At 41.9% G+C, this 12,841-nt stretch overlaps 3 protein-coding genes across 3 annotated transcripts; 1 reads left to right on the forward strand and 2 right to left on the reverse strand.

The window, feature by feature from the left end:
* On the reverse strand, positions 1–1,699 carry LOC117618523 (glycine-rich protein A3-like). The gene is made up of 2 exons (XM_034348100.1): positions 1,338–1,699; positions 1–652 (listed from the first exon to the last, which is right to left on the reverse strand). Exons 1-2 carry the CDS (start codon positions 1,591–1,593, stop codon positions 372–374), a joined length of 537 nt encoding a protein of 178 aa, XP_034203991.1. The 5' UTR covers positions 1,594–1,699; the 3' UTR covers positions 1–371.
* A 719-nt stretch (positions 1,700–2,418) lies between these two features.
* On the reverse strand, positions 2,419–3,462 carry LOC117617459 (17.8 kDa class I heat shock protein-like). Its single transcript, XM_034346836.1, has one exon. It carries the CDS (start codon positions 3,129–3,131, stop codon positions 2,634–2,636), a length of 498 nt encoding a protein of 165 aa, XP_034202727.1. The 5' UTR covers positions 3,132–3,462; the 3' UTR covers positions 2,419–2,633.
* A 320-nt stretch (positions 3,463–3,782) lies between these two features.
* On the forward strand, positions 3,783–6,255 carry LOC117617458 (UDP-glycosyltransferase 76B1-like). The gene is made up of 2 exons (XM_034346835.1): positions 3,783–4,460; positions 4,577–6,255. The coding sequence occupies exons 1-2, from the start codon at positions 4,001–4,003 to the stop codon at positions 5,488–5,490; spliced, it is 1,374 nt and encodes a 457-aa protein (XP_034202726.1). The 5' UTR covers positions 3,783–4,000; the 3' UTR covers positions 5,491–6,255.
* Positions 6,256–12,841: the final 6,586 nt, after the last annotated feature.

Below are 12,841 nucleotides of genomic sequence, written 5' to 3' on the forward strand. Positions count from 1 at the left end.
TGTACACAAGTATCACTTTGTTTCAAGTTAACCCCTACTCAATTGCATCTCCAAAACCAGACGCAATGATGACCATGTGGGTTAGCTGCTCACAGTGGCGAGGATAGTTGGGGGAGAAATTAAAATAGTGAGTTGACATTGAAACCTCCCCAAGATCAAGGATCAAGCGGCAACATAGAACTTTAAGTCAGAAATTAAAAACAGATGGTAACTTCTAATTAAAATACACAAGTGAAGGATGCTCAAATAAACTGATGACAAGGTCCAACGAACTACATGTCGTAATTGATAGCTGATTTATTTATATTTAGTCCATAATATATATGTAGGATCAGCAATTCTTCAGATGAGTTTGTGCAGATTGACAGGGATTACTTCCATTTCTTGAACTTGCCCCCACCATGCTTGCCAAATTTGCCCTTATGCTTCCCAAATTTCCCCTGCTTGAACTTGCCATGCTTGCCACCGCCGTGTGATGAAAAGTGAGAACCGTGGCCAACATTGTGTGCACCATGACCCCCATAACCACCACCATAACCGCCAGGAATGCCTGGAGTGTGGTGAGATGATCCGTGAGTAAGATGGTGAGCACCGTAAGCAGCTGCAGCAGCAGCTGCACCACCAGCCAGCAATCCCCCTACGCCGTGGTGCCCTGAAGATCAAATAACACAACACAACCACTTAGCAAATCATACTTGCACATGAACACATGCACAGCAGCTATAATTTTAACATTACCAAGCCATCATATATATATATATATCTTGAGACTTGAGAGAACAGCTCCTCATTCTCAAGCTAAGCAAACTCCATATGAGCATATGGAAATTGATTAATTAAGATCATTCCGACATTAAAAGAACGATTCTTTGAATAAATTTGCAGCAACATAGGCAGTAAGTAACACCGTGAAAACCAATTCCGGGTAATTTGGTGCCGGATTTTCTTTTTCTTTTGCAAATGACACCATATCACGAATTAAGAAGATTTGTTCTGATACTCTAAGAAACCAAATAAAAACTTTCGGCTTTCCTACTTGATGCATCATAATTCATAAAGGGTTTTGTCATCCAATGGTGATATCATTTTACTTTATTTTGGACGAGAAATCAAAACGTGAACTAGGAACAAGAGAATCTCCAAAAGAGAAAAAATAGAATCGAAGTACAATCAGGCACAAAATTCAGCCATGATTTCAGTGAGGGATCCATTTAGTCACAATAAATTCAGGCATAATAATCTCAATTACGAAACCCTAAAATTGTAGGGTCAACGCCAACCCAACACATAGTTTTCAAGTTCATGAACATAGAGAATTTGGGAATGAATGAATTTACCAGATGAGCCCTGATGGCCAGCAGGAGGATATCCAGCCGGTGGGTAACCTTGTTGTGGCGGGTAACCCTGCTGCGGTGGATAGCCCTGTGGAGGGTATCCCTGCTGCGGCGGGTAGCCTTGTGGAGGGTAGCCCTGCTGCGGCGGGTAGCCCTGCTGAGGTGGGTAGCCGTGTTGACCCCCATGTCCAGGTACAAGGTGACTAAAAAGCCCTCTGTCAGCTTCGTCGTCCTGATGCTTATCCTTGCCACCACCCATGTTTTGTTTGTTGTTGTTTCAGTTGAAAACTTGAGAGCAAATGAAAAGGCAAATAATAAAGGATATGTAGATGTGGAGGAGGAGGCGCGCCTGTTTTATAATGAAAAATATCGTTTTTATTTCCCTATATTTATGGACGCGGTTGGTCTCATTATGCCTTAGTGCTCAAGAATCTATCAATTGATTGGACGCGGCGAATATCAATTGGACGCGTCCAGGACGCTTCTTGGGCCGGCTTTACTGTCTTCACACTCATTCTTCTAGACACCCAGCAATTTAGTCACAACACCCAGTTCGGTTTATTTTTTTTTTGGGTTTCATTTTCAAATCAAGTTTCGAAAGGTACACGAACCCATTTCTATTTCTATTCTTTATAGCCGCAACAACCAACCGTAAATAGTTTGTTTGTTTTTCTAACACCCACCCAACAATTTAATCAGCACACCCTTACGCAACCTTTTTGTTTGAAAATTCAAACGATATTTTAATTATTCTAATATACGGAAAAGTAGATCAAATTCGAGTACAAAGAAACTAACACAATGTTTTGACCAATTAATCCGAACCACACTTGCCACAATAACCCATTACAAGTTAAAAAAATAAAAAATAAAAAATAAATAGCTGTTAGATCAAATTAATTAACATAATTCGACAATTATGAAATCGGACATACCTAAAGGTCATCACTATGAATACTGATTAATATAATCCAACAATTATGAGATCGGACATCACTATAAAATGATTCCTATTTTGTTTGCCGGTGATGTTTTCCATTCCAATTATTATCAATTAAAATTTCTATCTTTTCACACAAAAGAAGAAAGAAAACCAAAAACTAATTTATTATTACTGATCCAAAACTCAACTACACAGCTGAGAGAATACATCAAACTCTCAATCTTAACTTCTTAACTGAAAAAAAACACACCACACCCGTCAATATGCCAAGCCTGTCATATTTTTTATTTTATTTTATTTTTAATTCACACTCGATAATACTTTTACTCAAAAGAAGCCCCTGTCTAGTCTTCTTCTTAGCCAGAAATCTCCACGGCCTTAACATCAGGCTTCTTCACCTCCTCTTTGGGCACAGTCACAGTCAGCACCCCGTTCTCCAAACTAGCCTTCACCTCCCCCACCTTAGCGTTCTCAGGCAGCCTGAACCGCCTCAGGAACTTGCCGCTGCTCCTCTCCACCCTGTGCCACTTGTCGTTCTTCTCCTCCTTTTCTCTGCTCCTCTCGCCGCTGATCTGCAGCACCCTTCCTTCCTCAACTTCCACTTTCACCTCCTCCTTCTTCAGCCCCGGAAGGTCCGCCTTGAACACGTGCGCCTCCGGCGTCTCCTTCCAGTCGATCCTTGTGTTCGCCACCGCCGCCGTCTCGCTCGCCAGCTCCGACCGCGGACCTGACGAGACCGCGTTGCTACCGCCGCTAATCAACGGGAAGTCCTGGAATGGATCCCAGATGTCGAGAGAGAATGGGTCGAAGACGTTAGTCCTTCGGCCGCCGAAGACGCTTGGAATCAAAGACATTGTGAGTGAAGAGTGTTTGAATTGTTGGCTAATTGAACTGGTTTGAATTGCTTTGGCAAATTGCTCTTCTGTGTTGGTACGTTGGGAGGGAAGATGAGGTATTTATAGCGAGAAGACCGGGGCATTTTCGTAATTGTGTTACTGTCCCTCGTCCCTTCCTGATATTTCAGGAGGATAGAGGGAGCGAAGAGAAGTGTCTGGTATTTTCTGTACGGGGGAAGAGGTTTCCAGAGACAGAGAGAGACCTTTATGGATTGTGACATTTTACTTGTTGACTGTTGTGGAATAGGATCCAGGCCATATTCAAGAAAGAAGGAGGCTAAAGCCCAATAGGAACGCCCAACAAACGAAAACAAAAGTTAACAAATAGCCCAAGGGAGAAAGAAGCCTAGATAACAACTTCACATATACACCTTTTTTATTGCGGGAGGAGAAGGATGTTATTTTTTAAAATTATTATAGCGAAAGAGAATTGCCAACCAGCTTCACCCCGTTGGACTAAGCCAACTTGTATTCTTCCACCTCGTTGACTTATTCAAGTGTTAGCAAACATTGCCATCTGTGGGTGACTAAATGTTTGTAAAGGATAAGTATGGCTCTCCAAATTGATCGAAAAGTCTGCCATACGTATTAATCTAAGGACCTAAAAGTTGTAAGTCGTGAGATCAGCGGCTGAGAAAAATATCTTACTTTGAATTCAAACCCTCCACTGACCCATCATCAATCACAAAGAGTTGTGGTGTGGGTTGCCTGATATGAATCTCACAATAAAGAAAAATATATTGCCTGTAAGAACTCAAGAAGTAGCAAAGTATGACAATCTCAGAATCAGAAGCCCAAGCAAACACAGTCAGTGATTCTGAATTCTAATGGAGCAAAGCAGAGGCCTGAGATTGATACTTCTCCCACTGCCATTTCAAGGCCATATAAACCCCATGCTACAACTGGGCAACCTTCTTCACTCCAAAGGCTTTTCCATAACCATCGTCCACACCAAGTTCAACTCTCTCAACCCTTCAAGCCACCCACACTTCACCTTCCACTCAATCCCTGTCGACTTATCTGAATCGGAAAAAGCTTGCCGTCCTGTTTCTCTTCTAAACGCTAAATGTGTTGAGCCTTTCAGGGAATGCTTGGCTACCTTGTTATCCGATGCAGAGGAGGATCCTGTTGCTTGCTTGATCTCAGACCCTTTCTTTCACTTCACTCGATCAGTTGCAGAGAGCTTTGAGCTCCCAAGGATTTTGATAAGGACTGGGGGCGCCACTTCCCTTGTTGTTTATGCTGCTTTTCCACTCTTGAAGGAAAAGGGTTACTTCCCAATTCAAGGTACAATTTCAAAGTTTCTTTCTTTCTTTCTTTCTTGGTTTTCTTTGTTCATTGCCTAATTGCATGCACTTGACAAACTTATATAATTTCTAGTTTCTGTTTTTGACCTTGATTAGATTCTCGACTAGAAGAGCCGGTGACAGAGCTGTCACCTCTCAAAGTTAAAGACCTGCCCGGGAAGGACAATTCTGACCCTGAGAGTATTTACCAACTGATAACCAACATGGCAAATGAACCCAAGGCCTCATCTGGACTCATTTTCAACACTTTCGAAGACCTTGAACAACATGCACTTGCCACACTTCGCCAAGAAACTTACCCCAATATTCCAATTTTCCCAATAGGCCCATTTCACAAGTGTGACTCTGCACCCTCTTCTTCAACTGGCTTATTAGCAGAAGACCAGAGTTGCATTTCATGGCTAAACACTCAAGCACCGAAATCTGTTGTGTATGTTGGCTTTGGGAGCATTGCTGCAGTCAAAGAGGCTCAGTTTTTGGAGATAGCTTGGGGACTAGCCAACAGCAACCATCCATTCTTGTGGGTGGTTCGACCCGGATTAGTCCATGGATCATCAGAACCATTGCCTGATGGGTTTCTCGAGAGTTTGAATGGGAGGGGTCACATTGTGAAATGGGCTCCACAAAAAGAAGTGCTGGCCCATCCATCTGTTGCAGTGTTTTGGACTCACAGCGGCTGGAATTCTACATTGGAAAGCATCTGTGAGGGGGTCCCTATGATTTGCATGCCATGTTTCGGTGATCAAATGGCCAATGCAAGATATGTGAGCCATGTTTGGAAGGTTGGGGTGCAGATAGAGCATGGCATCGAGAGAGCTGAGATTGAAAGAACCATTAATTTGTTAATGGTGGAGAAAGACGGGGAAGAGATCAGAGACAGAGCAATGGAGCTAATGGAGAAGGCAAATCTTTGCCTCAAAGAAGGTGGCACTTCATACCAATCTTTGGATGGCTTGGTCAAACATATTTTATCAATAAAATCCTTTGCTTTTGGAAAGCAGAGTGAGTGATCATGAATTTGTTTGTATGTGTCCTTTATTACAAAACCAGAAGCGAACAGCAAACCGATTGAAAGTGAGACTCTGTTTCCCTGTTCCTTTTAATAAATGATGGTCCATCTTTTGTATCATAAAATGTAGTTGTGCTTGAAAAATGTCGGTGGGGAGGGCGTACGGAAACCTAGCAAATGCTGCAAATTACAGTTGAGAAAACAACTTCTTGCCGCTGCTCCTCTCCACCCTTTGCCACTTGTCGTTCTTCTCCTCTCTCCGCTGATCTGCAGCACCCTTCCTTCCTCAACCTCCACTTTCACCTCCTCCTTCAGCCCCGGAAGGTCCGCCTTGAACACGTGCGCCTCCGGCGTCTCCTTCCAGTTGATCCGCGTGTTCGCCACCGCCGCTGATCAACGGGAAGTCCTGGAATGGATCCCAGATGTCGAGAGAGAATGGGTCGAAGACGTTAGTCCTTCGGCCGCCGAAGAAGCTTGGAATCAGAGACACTCTGAATTTGTGAGTGAAAAAGTGTTCGATTTGTTGGCTAATTGAACTGGTTTGAATTGCTTTGGCTAATTGCTATTCTGCGTTGGTACGTTGGGAGGGAAGATGAGGAATTTATAGCGAGAAGACACGGGCATTTTCGTAATCCAGAGAGTTTTTACTTGTTGACTGTTGTGGCGAAAAAAAAGAAGATACATATGTGAAATGGTTATAGCAATCCAGAGACAAGTGGCATAAGATCCACGTACATGCAAATAGAGGGGCTATTGTGACTTTTTACTTGTTGACTGTTGTGGAATAAGGATCCAGCCCATATTCAAGAAAGAAGGCAACAAACTGGAGGCTAAAGCCCAACAAGCGAAAACAAAGTTAACAAAACCATCTTCCCCAAATATTCAAAACCTAAATCTAATTAACCCCATATATTAACTAACGGTTTGGCTAATAGAGGGGGTAAATTGTAGGGTTTTCAAGAGTTTGAGTATGTATTCGTAAATGTCGTTAAAATTAAATATGAACTTGAAAATGATCCTATAATTTGGTGGGTTTTATGTAGTTTGTCCTATATATTATGCCACCCATATCTTTAGGTTCTAATTTCAACTTTCTTCTAATGTCTTCTTTGTTTATGTTTTTCTCTTTCCAATGAATTGCTTGGATTGCCCATCTCCTCTTTGATATCTCTCTGGCCAAAGGCACAATTGAAAAAACATAAAAATAAGGTTTTTTAGTTAGACCGACAACTAAGTTCACATGTGTAGAAAAACTCCCTAATTTCAAAGATATAACTCATTTAAAGTACTAGTTAATTTTTCTCCTATTAATAAAATACTATCACATTTCTCTATAATAAAAAATAAGGCACTTCTAACAACTGCAACGCACGGAAAAGAACACCCCATTTCTTTAAAGGGCAGTCAAAGAATATAAATTTCCACTGCCATGTGCATATATTGCAAAGCAATGCCAATGAGTTGTCCCTAGTGCACTCAGCCATGACTTAAAGAAATATGGTTTTGGGCCCAAGAGAAGAGAAAAATAAATAAATACGTTGGCATTTGCATTTTCAGCTAGCACATGGCTTCGGTTATAAATTTGAGTTTCTTTGGATATGGGTTATTAATGCAGGTGAAGAAAACAAATACACCTTTTTTTTTTTTCCTTTTTTTTTTTTGTTGGTAATATTCCTAAGTGCTTGGGTTTATATTATTATTATCTGTTGCTCTGTCCCATAAGGGTATACTAGTGATTTGCCTCATGAACTTGTACCTAATTTTCGATTGACCCCATATCTTTTTTATTATTATAGAAAATTAAGGATATGAACTTCTTTTTTTCACCAATTTCTCTCTTGCCGTCTAAATCTGCAACATTTCATCCAATTTGCCGTTAAATTTGAGGGCAAAATGGTCATTTTATACATTAAAAATAAATAAATAATGAAAAATAAAGTAAAAACCAGAAAATTCAAAAAATTCTCTCTCTCTCTTTCTCTCTCTCTCTCTCTCTCTCTCTCTCTCTCTGCAGGTGTAGACGAAGAAAACCCAAGGGGGAGGGGGTAAAAAAAACAGAAGGGAGGAGGTGAGGGCAGGGGTCTTTGGGGTGGGGGATTGGTTTGGGAGTGGAGGGTGGTGGTCATGGGGGAATGGGAGGAGAAGAAAAACCAAGAGGAGGGAGGAGGGGGGGCAGGATGGCCTGGGTTTGGGGGATGAAAATACAGAAGGGGGAGGTGGGGGGAAGGGTCTGTGGGGGTGGGGGATTGGTTTGGGAGTAAGGGATGGTGGTCATGGGGAATGGGAGGAGGAAGGGAGGAGATGGAAGGGGTTGACATTAGGTTTACTCTTTTTCTTCAATTTTTTCCAAAAAAATAATTTTTAAAAATGATTTAACTAAAAATTGGATGAAATATTGAGAATTTAGACGGTGTGGAGGAAATTGGCCAAATTAAAAGTTCATATCCTTAATTTAAAAAAAAAAGAAGGATAGGGGTCAATCGAAAGTTAGATACAAGTTCAGGGGGCAAATCACTAGTATACCCGTCCCATAATGTTTTCTTCCATTCCATGTAACCTCATCAAAAGTCAAGAATCTCACTGCATTTGATAACATGGAGTGAGCTCAACATGCAAGGTAGGGTGTAGCTCAATGTGCATTGGTTTGGGCAGTCACGTTAAAGACTTTGCTTTCACAAACTAACTCCCAAATGTTTAAGATTAATCAACTTACAAAAGATGGGCAGCAATGCACTGAAACGAAAAGCTGCAAAAAGCTGCTGCTGGCTTCCATTGTTTGGAGAAAATATAAAGTGAGAAGGCATTATTGAGGAGAAGCGTTGCGCATAAAGAAATCTTGTTTTGGTATTTTGCTTCCATGCTTTGCTTTTGTTCAGGGACAACTTGAGAGCCCTTCAACTTTTTGTCACAGCAGTTGAAAGTTTAAAACTGGAGCCTCTTTGTGTTGAATTGGTAGGTGGGGGGCACCACACACACCTACCAACAACAGGTCCAAAACAACACATGCCCACTAACAGTTTTTGCTATGATTGATTTGGTCTGGCCTCATGAGATGGCATTTGCAGCTTTCTGTTATGGCTATTATGTCAAAATTTCAGCTTTGTTCTCCAACCTGGCTCTTTTTTCTTTTTTTTTTCATTGAGAACTGATTTAGTTATCGAGATGAGTAAAATGATAGAATAAATCAGGATTTAATTAGTCAAATGCAATCTCTGTTAAATCCAAACCTTCTGTCATGAGACAGCATCACATTATGAGAGGAAGCAGAAAAAAAGAAAAGGAATGTAAGTTAAATGGACTAGTTACCCAAATTGTTACATGATCTTCTCTCTGGTTTTGCACAGCAGTGAATGAATAAAGACTCAAATATTTTCATCTCCCTCCTGCTCTACATTTACTTTTAACCAAATTATCACTCCACCCATCTATGCCACAGATTGAAATTAACAGGCCCTTAACTGGTTGATTTCCCAAATTCCATACATGCACTTAATTCCCAAATATCACTCCATCATCTGGACAATTTCTAGAGTTCTATGTTCAAGGTAGCAGAGAAGTCTTTCAAAGAAAAGTTTTATTGTTGAATTTTCTTAGGAAAGTAAAGCATACAGGGAACCAGAACAAACAGAACATAAGATATATGGCCAAAGAAAACCCTTCAAAATTTGTCCACATAATATCAACATATATGCAATAATACCAACACCTAAGCTGACCCTGAATGTTTTATTGTCCATATAACAGTAAGGAACCAACAACTGATTTTCTTGTTAAGAAAAACTAAACCCAAAAACAACATCCATGATTGATTGAAGCGTACGCAACCCGAACCAGTCATCAACCTTCAGAAGAAGATCCCTGTTTTGATGGAATTCAGATGGCAAACAAGATACATTGAGATTAAGCATTGGCCATGTAGTTGAAGGAAACTATCATTCACAAAATTGCCTTCAGCTAGTCTTCAACTTTCAAAATTGGCATCATAAGAGCAAGAAACAATCAGGTTGAGTGATAGATAGAAGTTCAGAAACAGGACAATCTTGAAACCACAAACACAAAAAAGGAGATTGGAAATGCATAACCCAAACAAAAGCAACTTCACTTCACCAATGACTTATAGAAACAGAAAAAGGGAGGGGAGAGAAAGGGGCTTGTTTGCCTGTTGAGAAAGCTTGTTAACTTTAGGACAAACTACATAAAACCCCCCAAACTATAGGGTCATTTTTAAGTTTATACCCAATTTTAGAGACATTTATGATTACATACTCAAATTTCTAGAAACTCTACAAATTGCCCCCTCCGTTAGCCAAACCGTTAGTGAATCTGTTACATACTGACATGGCGAATATGGGATCCATTTTTTTAATAACAAGGATTCCTAGTGGACAAAACAAATAATAAAAAATTATCTACTTTTTAAAAATATTAAAATCACTATTAAAATTATTTTTTAAAAATGAAAAAAATCTCTCTTCTCTCCTCCTAGCCCTCAGCCACCGTAACCACCACCCAAGCTTATTGAGGCCACCCATCCCCAAATCCGGAAGCTCCGTCCCATCCCAACCTCCCCCATCATATGGTAAATTCACACTTTTTTATATTTAAAAAAATTAAATTAAAAAAAAAATCAGATAATGGATACTATTTTTATGAAAAACAACAACTTATTATATTTTTTAATTCTTAAATAAAATAAAAATTTTTTTAAAAAGTTTCTTGCAGGCGTGGAAGTGTGTGCAAAGAGAATAGTTTATTATAACGGAAGAGAACTGATAACGCAATTCCTCAACTACCTTCACCCCGTTGGACTAAGCCAACTTCTATTCTTCCACTCAGGTGTTAGCAAACATTGCCATCATACATACAGCGATTGTATGCTTATATACACGGGTGTTGCCATATGCGGTCACGTGGGTGTTGTTTATGTTATTCAGTAAGCAATTTCCAGTGCCCTGCTAATTTATCATTTTAGTCTTCTTATTCTTACCTACTAGTTAAGTCGTGAGTTCGGTGGCTGAGAAAAAGATCATACTTTGAATTCAAACCCTCCACTGACCCATCAATCACAAAGGGTTGTGGTGTGGGTTGCCTGTCACGGGATGACTTTTTCGGAGTCTTCCTTCCGTGCGGCCTTAGACTTGATCGCCTCTCGAACAAGCTAAGTCAGCCTCCTTCCTACAATATAAGATCGGAACAAGCAAAGAACACTTGCAAGAGCAAGAACACAATAAGAACACTCAAGAACACAATAAGAACACTCAAGAATGTTTGGGAGAATATATGCTTGTATTGCTACTCAATGCTTTACAAGTTGTGAGGTGAGGATTCACAATGTGACATCCTCCTTATATACACTTTCTATCCCACCTACCACCATAATGGGTGGCTAAGATTCAATCTCACCTAACATGTTGGGTGGCTAAGATTCAATCTCACCTAACATGTTGGGTGGCTAAGATTCAATCTCACCTAACATGTTGGTGGCTAAGATTCAATCTCACCTAACACCATCCACCAACTATGTCACCTACCAACATCCACCAACTACTTCTACCAACTATGGTACAACGAATCTGGACATATGGGCTAAGAGGTCCAGCATGATCAATCCAACGGGTTGGGCCTTGAATTGGGCCTTGAACATGCGGGCCGTGACATTCTCCCCCACCTAATGCGGTGACGTCCTCGTTGCCGCGGTAGTTCCGCCTCTTTCGAATGCTTCGATGACGTCCTTGTACTTCCACAAGGACTCTTCTTTCTCCCAATTGCCTTCGGACTCTGGCAGGCCCTTCCATTTGACAAAGTATTCAAAGTACCTCGGTACACCCTTGCGTCGTACCTCTCGCTTGGCCATGACGCACTCAACCTCCTTGTCAAATGAAGTCACCATCAAAGGTGGAGCTCGTTGAGACTCTCCACGACTTGGCTCCTCGGGGTCGGCATGGTAGGGCTTGAGATTGCTCACGTGGAACACCGGATGAATCTTCAATCGAGGTGGTAGTTCCACACGGTAAGCAGCTCTTCCCACGGATCGGATGATAGGAAATGGACCCTCATATCTTCTCAACAATGCGTTGTGCAATTTTCTAGTTGACTTGTGTTGAGAAGGGTTGAGCTTCACAAAGACCAGATCACCTGGTTGGAACACAACGTCCCGCCGATGCTTGTCTGCCCATTTCTTCATCTTCCGAGTTGCCTTCTCCAATTGAGCCCGAGCCAGCTCATTAGTCACGTGCCACTCCTTGGCCGTTTTGTATGCAGCAGGACTACTCCCCGTGTAGCCTGACACCACTGTGTTCGGTGTTATAGGTTGTTGTCCTGTTGCCAACTCAAAAGGACTTGACCCTGTCGACTCCGACTGCTGCAAGTTGTACGAGAACTGAGCAACATCCAACAACTTTGCCCAATCTCGCTGGTTGGCACTCACATAGTGCCTCAAGTATAGCTCCAATAGCGCATTCACCCTCTCCGTCTGACCGTCTGTTTGTGGGTGAAAGCTGGTAGAGAAGTTCAACTGTGAGCCAAGTAGCCGGAAGAGCTCCGTCCAAAGTTTACCAGTGAAGCGAGTGTCACGATCACTGATAATACTCTTGGGGATCCCCCAATACTTCACCACATGCTTCAGAAACAAGCGTGCAGCTTCCTCCGCATTGCAATCTGCCGGTGCGGGGATGAAGGTAGCATACTTGGTGAATCTGTCGACTACCACCAAAATTGAGCCACACCCTTCCGACTTGGGTAGACTCACAATGAAGTCCATGGACAAACTCTCCCATGGTCTGGTTGGAACAAGAAGTGGCTCTAGCAACCCACCCGGCTGCTTCTGCAATGTCTTGTCTTGTTGGCATACAAGACAAGTCCGCACGAACGAGTCTACATCTTCCCGCATCTGTGGCCAATAGTAAGCTTCACTCATCAAGGCTAATGTCCGATGAGTGCCCGGATGTCCTGCCCACTTCGAGTCATGACACTCCTTCAGTAGCTCTCGCCTCAGATTGTCCCACCTTGGAACATAGATCCTCTTCCCTGTTGCATAGAGAATCCCATCATCGAGCCAAAATCTTCTTGTCTTCCCATCTTTGACAAGCTCCAACAGACTTTTGGCTTGGGGATCATGCAACAAGCCCTCTCGTATCCTCTGCATGAGAGAACTCTGGGGTTGTGTGACAGCTGCTAGTACGGCCTTCCTGCTTAAGGCATCAGCAACGACATTTGTCTTCCCTTGCTTGTACTCTAGTTTGTAGTCGAACTCTGCCAAGAAGTCTTGCCACCTAGCCTGCTTGGGTGACAACTTCTGTTGGGACTGAAAGTAGCTTGTGGCAACATTGTCAGTCTTGACCACGAACTGAGAA

The sequence above is a fragment of the Prunus dulcis genome, chromosome 2, assembly GCF_902201215.1.
Source record: "Prunus dulcis chromosome 2, ALMONDv2, whole genome shotgun sequence".
NCBI lineage: Eukaryota > Viridiplantae > Streptophyta > Magnoliopsida > Rosales > Rosaceae > Prunus > Prunus dulcis.